General features: G+C 42.9%; 1 protein-coding gene across 3 annotated transcripts in view; it reads right to left on the bottom strand.

The window, feature by feature from the left end:
- Positions 1-619: 619 nt before the first annotated feature.
- The window catches only part of RIN2 (Ras and Rab interactor 2), a 78,183-nt gene continuing 59,266 nt past the window's right edge, over positions 620-19,536 (bottom strand). For all 3 annotated transcript variants that reach the window (XM_069850341.1, XM_069850343.1, XM_069850342.1), the window contains 4 exons: positions 10,817-11,122; positions 7,973-8,104; positions 5,762-5,925; positions 620-2,474 (listed from right to left, as the gene is read on the bottom strand). In XM_069850341.1, coding sequence (XP_069706442.1) covers positions 2,157-2,474; positions 5,762-5,925; positions 7,973-8,104; positions 10,817-11,122 — 920 coding nt within the window. In that variant the 3' untranslated portion in view covers positions 620-2,156. The remainder of the gene's footprint in view (positions 2,475-5,761; positions 5,926-7,972; positions 8,105-10,816; positions 11,123-19,536) is intronic.

The following is a 19,536-nucleotide window of genomic DNA, read 5'->3' as shown; positions in this document are numbered from 1 at the left end:
CTCTAAGATTTTCCTTGCTTTTCTGTATTTCATAATGTCAAACACCTCACATTAGAGAAGACAGAATAGCTTATTTTTACATGTCCAAATTCCTTCCAAAGTTTTTGTATCATCTGTTTCCTGGCATTACGAGAAGTGAGAAGTGTTTTGCAGAGCACAGTGAATAAAATGTTCTAATTTTCCAAAGACACAATTGCATAAGAATAGACAGCAGAATCATCTTGAGGTTTAGGGACTTGTTTCCCTTTTTATGGTTTTTTTTTTTTTATGTTTCACATCCAAGTTTGAGTTTCTTACTATTTTGCCTCTCTGCCCCAGTCCTTCCCTCCCTGCAGCAGAGCTGTCATCGTAAGGAAACAGTGGAATTTTATTTAGCTTTGCCAAGAAATGGTTCAGCAATTAAGATACTTGCCTGCTTCTTCTAGGGACTGTTCAGGTCAAGCACATTAACCAGACAATAACATTATTGCTTCCTTCCTTTGCCAAGGGTTTGAAGTGGTCAGAGCAGCATGAAAAGCATCATCATCAGAGGCTATTGATACGCAAAACATTTAAGAATGAATAATTTCTTAAAGAAAAATACCCACACCCCAAAAACCACAGCACACAACATCCTGAATTATAGTTCAGTATTACAATGTATTATCATGTGCAAAACTCACCATGTACAAAATGAAATACAAACATGTGCCAGGGGTTTCGGATACACAGCAAACTGACAAAAATGCTACAGATCTCTGTATGTACAACACACATGCTGCTGCTCACAACATTTTTGTAATCTTCTGCCTTACATACACTGCTCACAGTGGACTCGGGAAGAACCCGTGTCCCTCCAAAGAGAGTAGCCCTGATTGACTGAGGTTGGGTCCGGAGCGCACTCAGAGCATCAGCAACCTTGGCCAACTCCACAGAACACACGCATTTATTCCCACTCTATCTTTGCGTACGTAGGACTGGTAGGACTGACTCTCACATCTCGCCTACTGAGCCATGAAATGCTACAATACATTCTTCAGTCCATTGTGATGCTGGTGACAGACTATACAAAACAGTTAGTGTTCCCCTTCACCTTACTGATGTATTTAATCCTCTGCCCACAGAAACAGGATCTGGGATGGGCGCTGTCAGATCCCTCTGCAAATCTACATGCTGCTTACATAAAAATTCCTCCCCAACCTCTTTTGCTTATTTTCTGCAAGGAGCCTGAACCAGCAGACTTAACGCATTTTAATCCTAAATTAGGTTCTCTACATCCCTCCTCTGCCCCTTCTCTACATCCTTTTCTTTCAGTTTCCTCTTCCAACCCCTTAGTTCTGCCTAAAACAATGCGTACAAGCAATAATCCAGGTAACAGTACATCAAGTTCAGATAAAGGCACCAAAACGGCCAGTGCCAAAGTTACAATCTTCTTACAGATAACAGAAGTTTCAGAACTCTCCTGTAACAGGAAAAGAGAAACCACAGAGACTTTTAATGCAATACTCTAAAACCAGCAAGAGATTTATTCTTGTATATTAAATGTTAAAATCACATGCATAATTATAGAATACTTTATAGTTAAAAAAATATTTCAAAAACCAACCCTGACAGTTTACCTGCAACTGCTATAAAATTTCTATGATATATATATATAAAAACATGGCGATTTTCTGTAATTAAAAAAAAATTAGGAAAGGATGCAATCATCCAGGTAATTATGAGTTAACTGATGCCCTGCATCGGACAGTCTTGGTCAAACTCATGCTGGTGAAACTGAGCTCATACCAGCCAGTTTACTGCAATACTTGTCTAGTGTACATATATTTAAATCAAAATGACATTTGGCTACAGGAGGAGCATAAGAAAATAGATTTTTTTTGCATACTACAGCAAAAGACCTGCAGAGGGCTGCAGCATAATATGCTTCAAAAGAGTCTGTGGTACAAGAAATTCAGCCTCATGGGCTTTTTATTCAAACACGCTGGTGGAATATCATGCATAACTGGCCATACGCATGGTTTACGTGAGGTTTTGTAAGCAGTGCTAAAAGTGACTGCGCGTGTTTTACTAGGCAAGTATGGTTTAAGACCTGTTTTATTTCCTAAGAAAGGCAGCCAACAAAGATGTTGTCAGCAGTTAACAAGGAACTGGAATTAAACGACGAGTTGCTGGTTTTAAGAAGCTGAGTCATCGTTGTTTTGAAAAATGGCACCATATGGATCACTGTTAATGCGCTTGTAGACGAAGTGAAAGACCTGGGGTTGTGGACGGCTGTGCAACTCAGCCTTAATTTTCTGCGGGTAGGTATCCTCCGTAAGTTGCTGCCAGGTGTCATCAACAAAAAGGAACAGGCTATATTCTTCTGGATTGTCCACTTTAAACTTTTCAGCACAAAGCTGACATACATCTTCGGTAGTGATATATGGCCGTACTAGCAAGGTCTTCCCTGTACATCCACTGTTGACTTCCTGGAATGCAACACGAAGGTAGTTCTGTAGAATGAGAAAACAGACATCAGAAACTCAAACCACCAAAACTCATTGTCTGAAAACTGAACAGCCTGCAAGAAACAGCAAACCTCTTTGTGATTCCTGCACATTATGGCTACCTTGGAGATCATGATGTTGTTGGTAAAACTGTGGCAAGCATGAAAAATTCATAAGCTGGCATCTTCCTTTCCTTGGCTTACAGTCTAACCCCGCGATTAAGAGCGAATAGATATAGCCTTAAAGTCACATGGAAAACACCAGTGGTTTTAATGGGACTTGATGTTTAGCCTCACTGGCAAACAAAATACTGTGAAGCAAAATAAACATCTGAGGCAGCATGCCTGAGAGATGACGCTGCCACTGCTGTGTCGATCTTAGAGAACAGAAGCTTTGCTCAGTACGTTAGAAGGAAAAAGAAAAGCACCCTCTGCCACTGAACAAGGATGTTGACTCATAAGTTGCTGCAGGAGAACCCTCTGGTGCTCTCATGCTGCAGTATGCAAAAGGTCATCTGTCCTCATGCAGGACATTTCCCTCACGTTAACCAGTGGCAATTTGGTGTCCGAGCCTGATGGAACGACGCTGCACGTGACAGCATTTCCCTTTTTTTAAATAAGGCTTAGAGGGGCGCAGAAAGAAAAGTTACTCTGCAATGCTAGAGTGTGATCTTGAGGCAAAAGATGGATCTTTTCTCTCTGTTGAAGTTGACTCATTGCCACAACTAGGATAAAATGGATAAATTCTAAATATACTGTACAAGAAAATGCAGTTCTACCTTTCTAGAAGGCAATTCTTCTTCTTCCAAGTTAACGAGTGATAGAACAAGAGGAAATGGCCTCAAGTTGCACCAGGGGAGGTTTAAATTGGATAACTGGATAAAGTATCTTCACTGAAAATAGTGGTGAAGCACTGCAATAGTCTGCCCAGAGCAGTAGTGGAGTCTCCATCCCTGGAGGTATTAAAACAGCACGTAGATGTGGCACTTTGGGGCATGGTTTGGTAGGCACGGTGGTGCTGGACTGATGGTTGGACTTATCTCAGAGGTCTTTTCGAACCTCAGTGGTTCTATGACTCAGGAACCACAGTCACTAAAGACAAACTTTTGGAAACATGAACAAAGCAGCCTGTCACATGCTTTTTTAACAAAAGAAATTCACTACAGTTAATGATTAAAAAGCAGTAAAATCAAAGGAAGTGTAAAGAAATGACAGTGAGAAAGACCTGTTTATTGTCTGAGCTGGTACCTATGTATGCTGAATAACTTACTCATGCTAAATCACAAAGGTAAAAATTTGCATTTCATAAAAACAAGCTCCTAAAAGCCAAGACTGAGAAGAATGTTCATATGACTGAAGTTCCAAAGAGCACTCTTCTCTTTAATAAAGTATTTTTTGATAGCTGAAAAAATGAAGCTTTGCAACAGCATTTACACCACTGGGACTGAACCCGACTGAATATTAATCTGTTTTTGTTACCCAGCATGAAGAACTTATAAAAAAATCAGCCCTAGATATGGCAAAACACACTACAGTTTTAATTTTTAATGAAGTTAACACACAGAAGACCCATATTTGAACACATGTACTTTTAGGATTGCTTCAAGGAGAGGATGAAGTTTGTAAAGATGCCTGTAACTTGTATACTAAGAATCAAAATTATTTGTGCAGCATCATACAGTTGTATTTAATCATCATCAAAATATGGGATTTTTTAACTCTTCCATCCTTTCAAAGAAGGGAGGATGAAGGTTTTCCAGGCCCTAAAAGCTGATCAGGCTGTAAGACTGCATCGGAGAAATGCAGTCACAGCATACTGGGTCGATGTGGGAAAGAAGAACTGAGCTGAAGTTGAGTTACATGTTGATTGTAGGGAAGGTGCTCCGTAGTAAGACATGGAGAAAGGAGATGGAACACTTGCAGTCTGAGCAGGCAGCAAAATGCTTGAATTTGTGCCAAGCACAGCCTGCAAGTTGTAGGATCTTATTGGTTCAAGGCTCTCTTGAAAGAGATGACAGAAAGAGAAGCACTGGACACACTTGGTGCCAAGCTCTTCCCTGGCACCCTGCACCCCCCACATCCAGCATTGCAACCAGCTGTACGATTAACTTGGCTGAAGTTCCTCTGTTGAGGAAGAAGGTGAAATGAAATACAAGATCCTGCTGAAAGAATCGTCTGTCATTTTGTCATCCAGTAGAAACACAAGGTGATTTATTTTCCTATGAAGTGCAGTGTTTTGCTAGAAAGAATAAAGACTCAAGCTGCTTGAATCTGACACCTAACTACAGGTGAGCAGAATATGAAATGGAGCCCAGAAAGATGGACTAGCTTTGCGTACTGGCCATAGTTTGGAATTTCTTTTAATCAGTTCTCCTCTTCTTCAAAGAGGCAAATTGTGGAAGTTTCTTTTCCTGACTCCTTTCTGTTCAGTGTTGTGCTGCAGTTGTTTGCAGGGACACTGATAAAGCAGAAGAAGCCTCAACTGAATGGTCTCATCATCTCCTGATGACCTCAGGCCTTCATTTTTCAAGCTCTTATCTAGATTGTAACTAATTGATGGTTGTCCTTAGCCTCTCTGGCAAGTTTGTGTTGTGGTATGAACAGTAAACAGCTGAACGCAAAAGAGTAAATCCTTTCTTCTTGATTCCAACATCTTCCATGCTTCAGTCCGCAAACTGATGCATCTGAACAGGCAGTCAACAGCGTACCAGATAAAAGACATGCAGGCCTGGTTTTAAAAGATGAAGTAATCCCGACTGTTTTGTTATTCTTCAGTTGGAGTTACTGCCCTACTCTGAAAGAGCAATAAGAAATGGAGGGGAGGGAAAAAACACAAACATACATGAAGACATCCATAGTATAGAACTCTATTCCTTGCTTAAACTTCAAAGCTTCAGGCAAGTTCTTCTCCCACCTCTGTTCTCTATTGCCATTAGGTACTGGGCCGTTGTGCTGACTTACACCACTGGAAATGTGTTCTTTTTAACAGCAAAGCATACAAAGAAGCTTTGATATGATTCAATTTGTCCTTGCTTTGCACGATTTAAATAGAAGGGAGGCTGGGAAAGCTACATTATTTGCTCTTTTCCCTAAACCATCATAACCAAACTCTATTATACGGTGCGAAGACTCCAAAACAGAGGCAAATTTGCCAGCCATTTTATCAGCACTTCTTCACTCCTCTTACCTTGTGGCCTCAAGGTAAGGCCTCATCATTATGAATTGTACCTCTAAAACAGGGATTTCCAACAAAACAAATCATCCCTCTTTTTTTCCTTCAGCCCTAATCTCTACCTGAAAATCATCAACTGAAGGTATCGTCCTGTTTGTTGTCCTCCTCTTGTGCCATTGCCGGAGAGTATCTCTGGCTTCTGAACTTAGCAGCCGGGCAGCTTGTTCTTCCTGGAAGTTCTTGATCAGTGAAAGGGCACCGTAAGCGCTTGTCAAGTAATAGCCCCCTGTGAAGACAGCAAGGGAAAGACTTCTCAGAGTGGTCACAAACACCACACTAGTTCCGGCTGGCCACAGTCAGAAGTACAAACACAACTTTATACACACACACATATATAGATATGAAAGTCCCTGTACTCTATTGCCAAAATATTTAGATACAAAGAAAAGCAGCCTGGCCTGCAAAATATTGGAAGACTTATTCTCAGCTGCTAAGAAACGTGCAGCAGTTGCATGTGCTCAATATTATCAGGTGGTGCATAGTATCTATCTCTGGGTCCACTAGGGCTGTGGAAAGCTGGTTACTTAAGTGACCAGTGACACTCATTTACTCCTGACTCTTTTTACAAAAGTCAGAACGTGAGTTCTCTTCTAAATGATTTCCATACAGTAATTTGTTTTCTTCCCCAGCTTCAAGTGTGGACGAAATACATACAGCTGCTTGAACAAAGTAAAACACAATCTACCACTGCTCGGGAACTTAGGCAACTACCTGTAGCAGCAATAAAGCAATGACTGAGTGCGTGATGTGCCTGTTTTAAAAATGAAGATTGCATTTGTCACCTTTTTAGCGCTCCCCATAACGTCCAACTAGTTCAGGAGATGATGTGTAGAGCCCTCCATACACCACCTTCATTACATGAGTGGAGAGCAAATTAAAGTCAAGACAGAGCTGCTGATATACAAAAGAAGCTGCAGGTCACAAAGGAAAAGAAATCTCCATTGGAGGTAACAGGCCTCAAAAACCAGGAGAAAAGATGTGCTGTCATTTATATCTCTCACTCTCCTTTTTTTAAGTGGGAATGTCCACTTAAGAGGCAGCACAATCCATTCATAGAGTCAAAGACGCCTTCTATGCTCGCAGTAGTATTTTCTGTATTACTGATAGAATCCCCTTGGCCTTTAGCTTTACAACAAGCGTTATATATTAAACACATGCAAGACCCATGAGACAAACTGGAAAATACAACACATTTAACTGCCCTACTCCAAAGCACTTAGTTTTTCTTGCACAGTGTAGTTCAGCTAGTGCCAAATACAGCATCAGCCAATAGATGGACTTCTTGTGCTGCATTAAAAACCATGTGGCTTGATACTCAAGTAACATTTCTGCCTTTCAAGTATGTTAATGATCTCCAGCTTTGCATCTCAAGTATTTTCCATGCTAAGATTCCTGAACAATACACTAGAGGATGCTCTGTACACAAAGCAGGGAACAAACTAGTGCCAAATTCGAGGAATCCTGGCAAAGTGTTCTCAAACATACCGGCCTATAAGAGGATACAGCAACGTCAGCAAGCCAAGAGATAGCAGGAACGGGAAACACACATACTTCATCACACAGCTGAGGTTGGTCACAAAACCTTTAAACTTCCTCATAAACTGGTATATTCTGGGGCCTACCAAGGGCTTTGATAAAACACCACCATAAAAACAGAAAGGAGGGAGATTTCGTTGCTTCTAGTGTAATTCAGCCATCATTCAAAAGCACCTTAGGAAACATTCCTAGAGCTATAAAAATGCTTAGTGAGAAGCAAATATTGGGAAGAAGCCATAAGGTGGACAGTACTCTCAAAAGCACTTCCCCAGCAGAGAATTCTCTCATAAGTTCTTAGAAAGCACCTAACCCAAGCCCCATTTGCATTAGGTGTCTCACAATTTAACTGATTGCTGCTGCCCTATAAATACTCCCAGGATATTTTCAAGCACAAAAGGATAACCATATCTGGTGCCTGCACAGTGTATGTATTTGCCTGCTAAATCACTATTCCGCCCCCTTCTTTGCTGAAAACAATATATTCATTCTTCAGTTAGGATACATCAGAAGATTCCCAGGTCACTCAAGTCTGTACTCTGCAAGCAAACCAGCTTTCTCTTACTTCAAGATGGAAATAACGATGAGATTCTCTTGTTATGCTACCAATACTGCTGACTTGAGGAATCCCTTTGAAAGGATTTCTACTCAAGCAGGGTTAGCAGCAACTGCACTATGAGGAAGAATCCTTTCTCCCAAGTCCTTCACTCAGTTCTAATAAAAAGAAATAAATAGATTACCTTCTCCATGCAGCAAAGATGGATCCAGCAATTCCATCATGTATTCAATTTCAGTATCCAGTTCAAGCATATCACACTGGGCTAGTACATACGTCAACACAGGTAAGAAGTCATCAGCTCCATACAGCCTCCCTGGGATGAAGGGAACATAAGACAGTGATACACAAACCACACAAAGCATTATTTTGCTGCCTTCACAGACCAGTACACATTTGTGTTACTCTAAGGCCTCCTGTTATCACCCACTGCCGCTAGACAGAAGACCAACACCAGCTTCATGCTGTACTTCTAACAAGCAAAGTCTGATGTTCCACACCTTGAGGCACGCAAGGGAATTTAAAGACCAGGCTTAGTCTGGCATCAGCTCACAAAAAAGCTGCCACGACAGTCTGGCCTGACCTCCACCTGCACTTCTATCACTATCTAAGAGATGAGAAACAGGCATTTTCTTGATACACAGAGGGACAACATCCACTTTGTGGAAGGATCCAGCCACAAAAATACCAGTTTCTGAGTCTGAATTCCAGAAGAGAAGGCTGAATATAAAAAAGCCCATTAGATTTTTAAATGAAAACTCAGCTCATTTCGTTGACAGACCATAGTTAAAACACTAGTGAGCAAAGCCTTGCATCATTCCCAACTAGCTGGTGGGCATCTTGGGCAATGCAGCATGCAGCTAACACACAGAGACTATGCTGTGCCTACATCTGTCTGTGCTCATGCCACCTTTTACTGAATGTGAACTTTCTGTTTAGATAAACTAAGTGTATAAATTGCTGGGTCTGGCCAACTGTGTTTATTGCAGAACTGGTCACTTGGAAAGAGCAACAAAGCTGGTGAAAGGGCTGGAGAACAGGCCTTATGAGGAGCGGCTGAGAGAGCTGGGGTTGTTTAGCCTGGAGAAGAGGAGGCTGAGGGGTGACCTCATTGCTCTCTACAACTACCTGAAAGGACGTTGTAGAGAGGAGGGTGCTGGCCTCTTCTCCCAAGTGACAGGGGACAGGACAAGAGGGAATGGCCTCAAGCTCCGCCAGGGGAGGTTTAGGCTAGACGTTAGGAAAAAATTCTTTACAGAAAGGGTCATTGGGCACTGGAACAGGCTGCCCAGGGAGGTGGTTGAGTCACCTTCCCTGGAGGTGTTTAAGGCACGGGTGGACGAGGTGCTGAGGGATATGGTTTAGTGTTTGGTAGGAACGGTTGGACTCGGTGATCCGGTGGGTCTCTTCCAACCTGGTTATTCTGTGATTCTGTGATTCTGTGAAATGCTAAGAGAAGGAGCCAACTTAAGCTTTGGTGAAACTCCAAATGGGCTGCTATCTAAAGCTATATCAGCTAAGGCTACCCACTAGGTATTAAACTATTATCTGACTGAGAGTACATGACAAAGGAGGTACTCAAAGAGCTGTTGGCTCAGTGTCACGTTTTACAAACTTTACAGGATAAAACAAGACAACCAAAGAGGATTTGCTGCATCTTAGCCCAAGCCCCTCAGTGAAACAGTTAACTAGCAGCAGCCTTTCAATATTTTTCTTCTGCATGTTGAAAATGTGATACTCGTTGGGATAACACTGCATGGAGAAAAGAGTTTAGATTCATATATACATTTTAAAATGCAGGACTTCGCATATAAATAATAAACTGGGCGGTAGATTGGACTTAAATCTTGCAAAAGTGCCTGGGGGTCTTTAACAGTCACAACTTTTCACCACTCATCTCAAATATCTAAAGAAGGTTGGCATCTTGATCAGCACCAGACCTAGCTGTACATTCAGTGCTCACTTAGAAAGAAAACTGCCAACCACCTGTGGCAGCTTAGGGAAACAAACCTCCCCCCACACCAGTGTTGCTTCACCTTAGCTGGTGGTAGCTACCAGAGTGGTGCAAGATAAGGCATCAGGAAACAAAGCTTCACCTATGGATTCATGCCATCCAGCACAGTGTTTTAATTGTGCCACTGAATACTTAGCAGGTCTTAACTGGTCTGTACTTCTATTTAATTATCTGGGTTTCAAGGTCAGTTTTGGAATCTTGCTACTGTGTAGAAATAGATGTTATTTCTCTTCCCAATGAGAGCATTCAGAGGCACAAACAATGGATGAGAGGCTGCTTTCCTCCATCCATTGACACAGCCCTTGTAATAGTGCATACATGTCACTGAATTACTACAGCTAAATATAGGGTGCTACCTCTATTACCATTCCAGAAAAATACTCACTTAGAACCAGTGACAAATACAAGACTCACAGGACTTTCTGACAGCCAACTTCAAAAGCCTACAGTTAAGCAAAGCTGTTTTTTTTAATGCTGCTTCACAACTCAGCTTCATGCTGAATTTCTAAGATGTGCTGCCAGATGCAGAGATATCACAAAGGAATTGGAGAGGAAGAATCCCTCTCAAAAGGGCAAGAAGATGCTACAAGAAGGAGGCATATCTGCAGAATCAGGCAGTCTGATTTCTTCCACTGAAACAATCATAGAATGGTTTGGGTTGGAAAGGACCTTAAAGATCATCCAGTTCCAACCCCTCCCGCCACAGGCAGGGACACTTTCCATTGGATCAGGTTGCTCAAAGCCACATCCCACCTGGCCTTGAACACCTCCAGGGATGGGGCAGCCACAGCTTCTCTGGGTAACCTGTGCCAGTGCCTCACCACCCTCACTGGAAAACATTTCTTCCTAAGATCTCATCTACATCTCCCCTCTTTCAGGTTAAAAATGTTCCCCCTCATCCTATCCCTGCACGCCCTGATAAAGAGACACCTCCCCCAGCTTTCCTGTAGGACTCCTTTAAGACAACACCAGGTTCAGAATATCTGTGAACTTGAACCAGAAGAAGCAGTGTACCTGAGTTATTCTCCATAACAGTGTAAATCAGTTTGCAAACTCTCAGCAGCAGCATGACTTTCTTTTCAGGTGAATACATTTTCTGCATGGTCATGAACTTGACTTTAATCTTTTCAACGTCCACAAAGTCTGGTGTTGGAACAAATACGCCCAGTTCCTGAGGATTCCTCTGCCGCACCAACTGCAGGTTTTCCTTTAGCTGTTTCCAAGAACCATCCGCGGTATGAAACTCTTTCAACATCGCTTCAATGTGGCCCTTCAGTGGCTTCAGAATGCACTTATGCATGGCCTTCTCCAGAACAACATCTGCAACGGGAAAACACAAGTCCAACTGACTTCCTCTTCTAAAGTAGAGCCAGTATTAATATAACCATTCCCAAAAGAGACACTGTAGAGCAAAACATACTTGCTTAGTCTTATTTATTATACAAACTGAGTTTCCAGATGTTTGTTAACAAGAAAATAAAAGGCAGAGCAGAATCTGTATTCCATTTTCATTTATGGCAATGTGGTAATTAAAAAAAAAACAAACCCAAAGGGACAGAGTACAAAGTGTCACATGAAAAAAAGCTAAGCAAGCTGTGGCTTCAGTTAACTACTTCTTTTGTTGGACAGAAGTCTGAATTCTATTTTACTCAGAGCTTAGATTTTAACTCCCAAACTTAAAACACGGTCAAATCCAGAAGTTTTGTCTGCTTTGGCATGAAAGCCCATCCTTTTTCATAGTTTCCATCAGAAACTGTAACTCAACCAAGGTCTCCTAAAACTTGGCTCAGCTTTCTCAAGGTCTTTATGAAGTTGGACAGATTACAGACTTTGAACTATAAATGAAAACCAAGCTGTGTTTGTCCAGCTTCGGATTTCATCATGCAAGCTTCTATACAGCTTTGTCATCAAGTTTGAAGCTCTTTGTTTGGCAATAGCATGCATGTGGCACAGTAACCACTAACTTAGGGTTGGTGTTTTTTTTTTGAATTCTAGTTCTACTCAGGTTTTTCTTTTATAGATATTTTCCATTTTCAAAGTATGGACCAAATCAGAGAAAGCTGTCTGCTAAACATTTTCTCAGCAAACCTTTACTTTATAAGCTCATTTCCCCTCCCATTCCAAGTCCCTACGGCAACACAGAACCAGAATGGTTTGGGTTAAAGATCATCCAGTTCCAACGCCCCCTGCCATGGGCAGGGACACCTCCCACTGGATCAGGTTGCTCAAAGCCTCATCCCACCTGGCCTTGAACACCTCCAGGGAGGGGGCAGCCACCACTTCTCTGGGCAACCTGTGCCAGTGCCTCACCACCCTCACAGGAAAACATTTCTTCCTAATATCTCATCTAAATCTCCCCTCTTTCAGCTTAAAACTGTTCCCCATGTCCTATCCCTGCACTCCCTGATAAAGAACCCCTTCCCAGCTTTCCTGTAGGCCTCCTTCAAGTACCAGTAGGCTGCTATAAAATGTCCCCTGGACCTTCTCTTCTCTAGGTTGAACAAGCCCAACTCTCTCAGTCTGCCCTCTGTTCATCTTCATGGTCTTGTCTGGACTCGCTCTAAGAAATCCATGTTCTTCCTGTGCTGAGGACTCCAGAACTGAAAACCTGACTCCAGGTGAGGTCTCATGAGAGCAGAGTAAAGGGGTAGAATCCCCTCACTCACCCTGCTGGTCACACTTGAATGCAGTCCAGGATATGGTTGGCTTTCTGGGCTGCAAGGGCACATTGCTGGTGCACAATGCCAGCTCATGTTGCGCTTACATTAGCAATTAACTTACACCAATTATTTGTACCATAGTGAACTTCCACAAGCACAAAAAAGCCTGGGGACCTTTCAGCTTGGCCACTGCACCAGCACCCTGACAGTGGTGTATGACCAGATGTACTAGTGGAGTACAGGGACCAAAGACAGAAAGAGGAGAGACTGTGACACTGCCAGATCACACATTTCTACAAGCTAACAATGGACTTGCCTGCTACGAGTGGTGACTCATTAAAGTTTCATTAAACCTCATGCCATTTCTAGGTTGTCTCTTTTATGTGTTTGTCTTAGACCAGTCTCTTTATTTTCTTCACCCATACACCTTTTTTTTTTTTTTTTTTTAAATTGTAGGCTATTTTGAAGGCTTGGAATTCACACCCACTCACTCTCCAAACAAACATTACCTACTTCTGTTTTCTTGCTTTTGCCTCATGCTTTCTTTTATTTGATCCTTGTGTTCAGCCATTTTTCCTTTGGGGTCGTCATACCTTTCTTTACCACACAAACACACCTGTCACATACTCTTATGTAGCCTTTGGTTCATATGTAGTGTTTATTCTGCATTTGTCTGGCATGCAATTCCCAAATGTCCAACTTTATTGGGCAGTCCCATCTTCCCTATCCCAATTCTGCCCAAGCTTCTGTAGCTTCTATTCCTGTTTTCCCCTCCTGAGACCCTGACAGAAGTGGCAAAGCTGTGTCTGCTTCATTCCCAAGTGCTTTAAATGCATCTGGGCTCTCTTTTACAACAAAGACTACGAAAGCTGCTGGAAGAGAGAAAGAGTAAACATAAGGAACAGGATTTGTCCTCCAACCTTCTAGATTTCCATGTGGCCACCAGTAAAGCCACCAGTTGGATGAGTGTTCTTGATGGTCTGTCACACAGTGTGAAAGGTGGATCCAGCTTCCCACTGGACTACAGCCACCAATTACACATAACAAGTGGCAACATTTTGGATAACTGATCCTTATCTATTGCACTTGGTAGAGCCACACAATCACCCCTGAGAGCACTAACAAACCCAGTCAGGAAAGCAGAAGCATCACCCTTCTGTGCAGTGGCAGAAACTGCATCTCCCTGCCATCTGAGCCATCCTCGGGGCTCATGGGGAAGAAACATTTTCCCACCAAGAAAAATTTAAATATCTCACCCATGGCTACATGTTATCATACCATGGGTACGTCTAGATATCTGAGCCAAAAATATTAAATTTTTGTCTTGTCTGTGTGAAGATCCTGCACCCATCTCTTCCTTTGGCTTGGCTAGGATGAATTTTTGCATCAGGAAACTGCTACAGCCCCAAAGAGAGCCTGAATCCTGTCTTGGAATGCAGCCTGGGAAGGATGCCACAGTTGGCAGATCTAGCTAAATTTCTACACGTAGCACACACATAGTTCCTCACTAGCTTCACTGATACTGATATACTTTTTCTTTGACAATTCAGCTTACTTTATTTCTACTGCTGGTTCATTTTTTTAAATAGCAAAAACACCAACTGCTTCACTTGCAAGCAGAACACCTCTGCAGTTTGCAATCCAACCACCAAGTCTTGTTTAAGTCAAGATTAAAGCAGCTGGTCCTGCCAAACATTATCTTAAGCAAGAGAACTCTCTATCCCCACGAAATATTAACTCCCTCAGGCTTTCACTGGAAGTTCTGCACATGAATAGTTAGCTTCAGCCACCCTCCATCTCAATAGACCAGGGTTACTACTGTGTTTGGTCACAGGAGGCTCAAAAAATTGCAAAGAATTCAGTGCAGACCCTCAGAGCCCTTGGTATGACAATGCAGGAGCACCTTGCCTGGGATGAGAGGCTAGGAAACTCAGTACGCGCCTGTGACTGATCCCTACAGGCTCCAGGCTGGAGCTGGTTCCACTGCTGCCTGCAGTACCAGTTTGAAGGGAGCTGGAGAAGCAGTTGCTCCCCAGAGGCTACAGGAACTGGATACTGCTGGGAGGTAAAATTCCTCCACATTGCCTCATTTAAACTGATCCAGTGGAAGGTGTCCCTGCCCACGGCAGGAGGGCTGGAACTGGATGATCTCTAAGGTCCCTTCCAACCCGAAGAGTTCTATGATTCCTTAGCTGGGACCAGGCTTGTTATCTGCAAGCATGAAATGGAAGCTTTAAAACTTCTGCCCTTAACCCTTAGTAAGTTAATGTCATTCCCACAGCTTCCCCTACAGATGAATTGCACAGATTTTTATGTCTTTGCAAGATAGTGAGGCGGCATTTTTTCATACTTACAATTTGTCACAGGCTCTAAAAGTAGTATCTGGAAATGGCTTTGAAATTTACTTGACCTTATTTCACAATTTATCCAGGAATTTAAATCGATGTGAAGCAGCGCTGAGGAAGAAAGCCGCTAACTCATGTGGCTGTGCTCAAAGCTATGAGTACTTATTGCTGAAGGCTGTTCCTAAAGGTTTCCATTCTGTTAACGTGATTGGGTACATAAAAATAGGATAGGATGGGATGCTTTAGTGCTGCTCAGTGCCTAGATTACAGCTAACAGAAGATAAATAAAATAAAGGACTTATAGCTGTGATTCCAAAGAGATACTGACTGCTTGATAAGGGCAGAGTGAGAAACTGTCACTTTAATGCAGTGTGTTTGCACAGAACCAGTGACTAAAATATGACAGTGTGTCCAAGGTTGTTGTTGTAAAAGACAACAACAACAAAGAATAACAAAAAACCCACCATACCCATTCAAAACAACACTCAACCCTTTCTTGCTCCTCATAAATTCTTGGCACGGAAGAACCTCAGAATTTTGCCCACAAATTAAAATGTGGCAAATTCTAGCAAGTTGATGAGGCCAACAACATGGCAAGATTGATAGGGACTGAGCTTTTCTTCTAACGGTCAACCCTAATTAATATAGAAGCCATACAAATATTTATATTATTATTAAAGCCTAGAAGGACAGAACCTATATGAATATTTATATTACTATCAGAGCCTGGAAGGACAGCATTCCTTGTGCTCTGTGTCTTAGACCAATATTCAGCGTCACAAGACACCTATCAACCTGTTTAGGATCAGATCTTCCAAGTACTTACTTGTTCTTCTAAACCACCACTGCTGGTCCCTTCCAGAGAAAGGTGTTCCTGGATATGACCCACAGAACAATTCCCAGCCAGCAGCAGCTTTCTAATGGTTCTAATTGTTTAACTTCCAATGGCCACAAAAAAGTATAGGAGGGTGTCCCAGGCAAATTAGTGTCTAAGTTGCGAATTGAGAACTGATCCTTTGTGCTAACAACTGTATACGTCTCAGATCCAAACTGGCAACACAAAATTGCTGTTTACTTCAGCTAGGCAAAGTGTTTTCAAATATCCTCTCAGGATGCTTAATACTCCAAAAACCAAACCAGATACCTTTCAGATTTTTTAACTGAATCTCATTTGAGCTGAGCACTGTGCAGCATCCCTGAAATGATACTTATAATTAGCCTCTAGCCTCAAAATGGGAACTGGAAATGCTTTGATAAATGAATCGCAAAGGCCAGCCAGCTAGTTTCGTTGTGACTTGTGGAAACACATCTGTATCCTGTGCTGACAAGCTGTTTTGTTTTGCTGCAAACCACAGAAGTCTGCATCTAGAGGGGACAACATATTAGTCATCGCCACTGTCCTTACACAGCCTCTCTAAAATCCTCACTCCCTGAAATTACAGGCGTACTCTCACCTTTCCCAGGCTGTCAGTTTACCTGTTACCAACTTCTGCTGCTCCACTGAGATTACCTGTCAGATTCTAATCCCTGGATTTACATACAAGCCCTGTTTATCATCTATAATTGCCAAACCACTCACTAGTAAGAAAAAGGCTCAGTAAGAAACTCAGTGAGCCTGGAACCATCACAAAAAGGTGCAGTCCTGCACAAATAACATTGCCTGGGAAGCTGAAAGCAGAAGGTCAATTTGGAACACCATGGCATGTACGTGCAGGACACCTGACAAGACTGTTTGCTTTGTTTGGGATTTCCATAGTATCTTGCATGTTCACAGACTGGCATGACTGATATGGAGCTATTTTAAAGACAGCTCATGTCAGGATCATAGAATCATAAAATGGTCTGGATTGGAAAGGATGTTAAAGATCATCCAGTTCCAACCCCTCTGCCATGAGCAGGGACACCTTCCACTGCATCAGGTTGCTTAAAAGCCTCATCCAGTCTGGCCTTGAGCACCTCCGGGGATGGGGCAGCCACAACTTCTCTGGGCAACCTGTGCCAGTGCCTCACCACCATCACAGTAAGAAATATCTTCCTAAGATCTCACCTAAATCTCCCCTCTTTCAGCTTAAAACCATTCCCTCTCACCCTGCCACTGCACTCTCTGGCAACGAATCCCTCCCCAGCTTTCCAGCAGCTCTTTTCAGTACTGGAAGGCTGCTATAAGGACTTCCTGGAGCCTTCTCCCCTCCAGGCTGGATAATGCCAACTTTCTCAGCCTGTCTGGTTCCAGGTGGATGTCTACAGTGACACATGCTTAGTCCATGGTGCAGAGAAGAGAATCTCCTTTGAAGGAGCAAAACCTGAAAGTAAGACCTCACACAACCCACCTTCCTCGATAATCTGCACAACCCTGAAAACGGAGGTAGGACTGAGGTGGGCTATAGACAGACAGCAGTGACAGAGGCTGAGCTGAGCAACTAGGGAAGAAAGGTCTCTAGGGTAAATCTCCTCTCATTTCACCCACATAAAGCACATCAATGAATCACAGAACTATCTGTGCTAGGTTTGGTTTGCTTTAATTAGCTGTGGGTTAATTACAGCTCATACTATGGCTGTGTGGTAAACGCATCTTCTCTTAAAGAACTAATAAAGGAGCATGGAGTAAGTCACAAAGCAAATGAAAGGGATGGTCAGGAAAGGGCAAACCAAAGCCTATGCTCAGCACCTTTACCACTGTTTCTTCACTGCACCCAGAGTGAAAGGAGCGGAGGGGAACACGGTCGGCCTCAACTCAACATGAAAAGGTATTAGGATGAACGACAGGGTAGGGCTAACTGGACACTAAAACAAATGTACAAGCACCTAAGAAGTTACACAGTGCAGCCAGTGTGTGTTTTTTCCAAGAAGAAACAGGGGTGTACCATTCCAATTCCTTTAAGAAGATAATAGGATCATGAAGAAAAGGAGAGCAAGGGCTGGGCTGTATCTTAACCTTTTTAAAACCCATCACCCTATTCATTCCATGCAACTTTCCTACAAGCAAACAAGGGAGATGATGTCTTACTGCAGTTACCAGGAGGTGGGTGCATGAATGGTTGCACAAAACACTGCACTGAGACACCAGTTATCAATGGTTGACAGTCAAAAAAGATGGATATTTGAAAAGAGGTGCCATGGGGGTCAGCCCTGGACTTCAGTCTATTTTCATTAAAAATCGTGATGATAAAGCAGAGGGTTCACATACAAAATTTGCACGTGATATCGTGGCAGGTGTAGTAGAAGGGCACCACCAGCCCTTTGGAGACCAGGCTTAAAGTTATCTTCACAAGAGGGAGAGAGGCCAAAAGCTAACACGATAAAATATCCCAAGGACAAAAGTAAAACATTGCCTCAGCCAGAGGATTACAAATGCAAAAGTGCTGCTCAGAGAAGCCTCGGAGTGGCTGGCATGCCAGCTCCTGTAGGGAATGGAATACACTCCTCCAGACAGCCTCCAGATCCGTCTGTCTGTGACTCCTCCACATAAGAACCTGCAACAGGGCACGTCCTGCCAGTAAGGCACCAATACATTCTCTCCAAGCCTCTTTTAACATTCAACATTTTAATATCCATTATGGATTAGAAATACAAAACCAAATCGCAGGCAGTATTGTTTAGGCTCCTTCCCACACGATCAGTTACTATCTTGTTGCCAAATTATTTAAACCCATCATTTCTCAGGCTAAGCATAGATTCGGGTATGGCGACTGAAGTAGTTTGGGTGTTAGAGGCCACGTGGTGATCACCAGGTGAAGTAAAGACAATCTATGCTGTTCACAGCCAGAAAAACAAGAAACACAAACAAAACCTCCTGAATATTTCCTACTCAAGCAGCTGTGGACTATTAGGGTCTCCTCTGACCAGTCCAGGTTTTTGTTCTGTGTATACATTCAGCTGCGGATGACTTTTAAAAAAAATCCTCACATTCATTGCTAAACAATAAAAAGCCCTGTGCTTAGGCCTTGATTCTGTCCCAACACCGGGAATCCCATTTCAGGAAGAGTTAACAGCCTACGGTACTAAGATTAGGAGACACCTGTCAGGTATAATTAGAAACGCTGGTTCACATTCTCCCAATGAGTTTGCATAATTTAAATATTTCAATATGCCCATTATCTGGGAAACTTAAAAGATCCCTCACAGAATCTTTTGCTTGCAAGAGTTTGGGAAGTCCATGATGCCGCTTTACAAGAAAAGCTACATGATCACAAAGATCATTGTGCAGTCACACAGGAGAAAGTGCCACACACCACAGGCTTCAACAGAGCCCTGGGAGTTGCTGCTCTAGCACACACAGAAATTCTGGGGCCAATAGCAGGATAAGGTGAAGTCTGGCTGCCCCAGAATGGGCAGTCACAGCAGCAGCAGCGCTGCTTGGTGGGAAAAGGAGGTGAAGACAGGATCCAGCTCCTCCCCACAGAAGCAGGACTGGAACAGATTGCTGAGAGGCCTCAATATTTTCTGCTCTAGGCTCTCTCCCTCCCTGCCCCTTTGGCATCAACAGTGGGGTCCGACTCAGAGGGTGAAGCTGTTTCTCTTTCTGCAAGTCCCTGGCAGGACATGTCTGCTGTAGACAGTCCTAACTCAGCAGTCACCAGGCTTGACCTGAGCTCTGACACTGACTCGTGGGACAGTACATGATGAACAGAATCACAAAATGGCTTAGGTTGGAAGGAATCTTAAAGATCATCCAGTTCCAACCCCCCCTGCCATGGGCAGGGACACCTTCCACTGCATCAGATTGCTC

Source organism: Phaenicophaeus curvirostris, chromosome 2, assembly GCF_032191515.1.
Source record: "Phaenicophaeus curvirostris isolate KB17595 chromosome 2, BPBGC_Pcur_1.0, whole genome shotgun sequence".
Lineage (NCBI taxonomy): Eukaryota > Metazoa > Chordata > Aves > Cuculiformes > Cuculidae > Phaenicophaeus > Phaenicophaeus curvirostris.
This window is presented reverse-complemented; position numbering and strand designations above follow the sequence as displayed.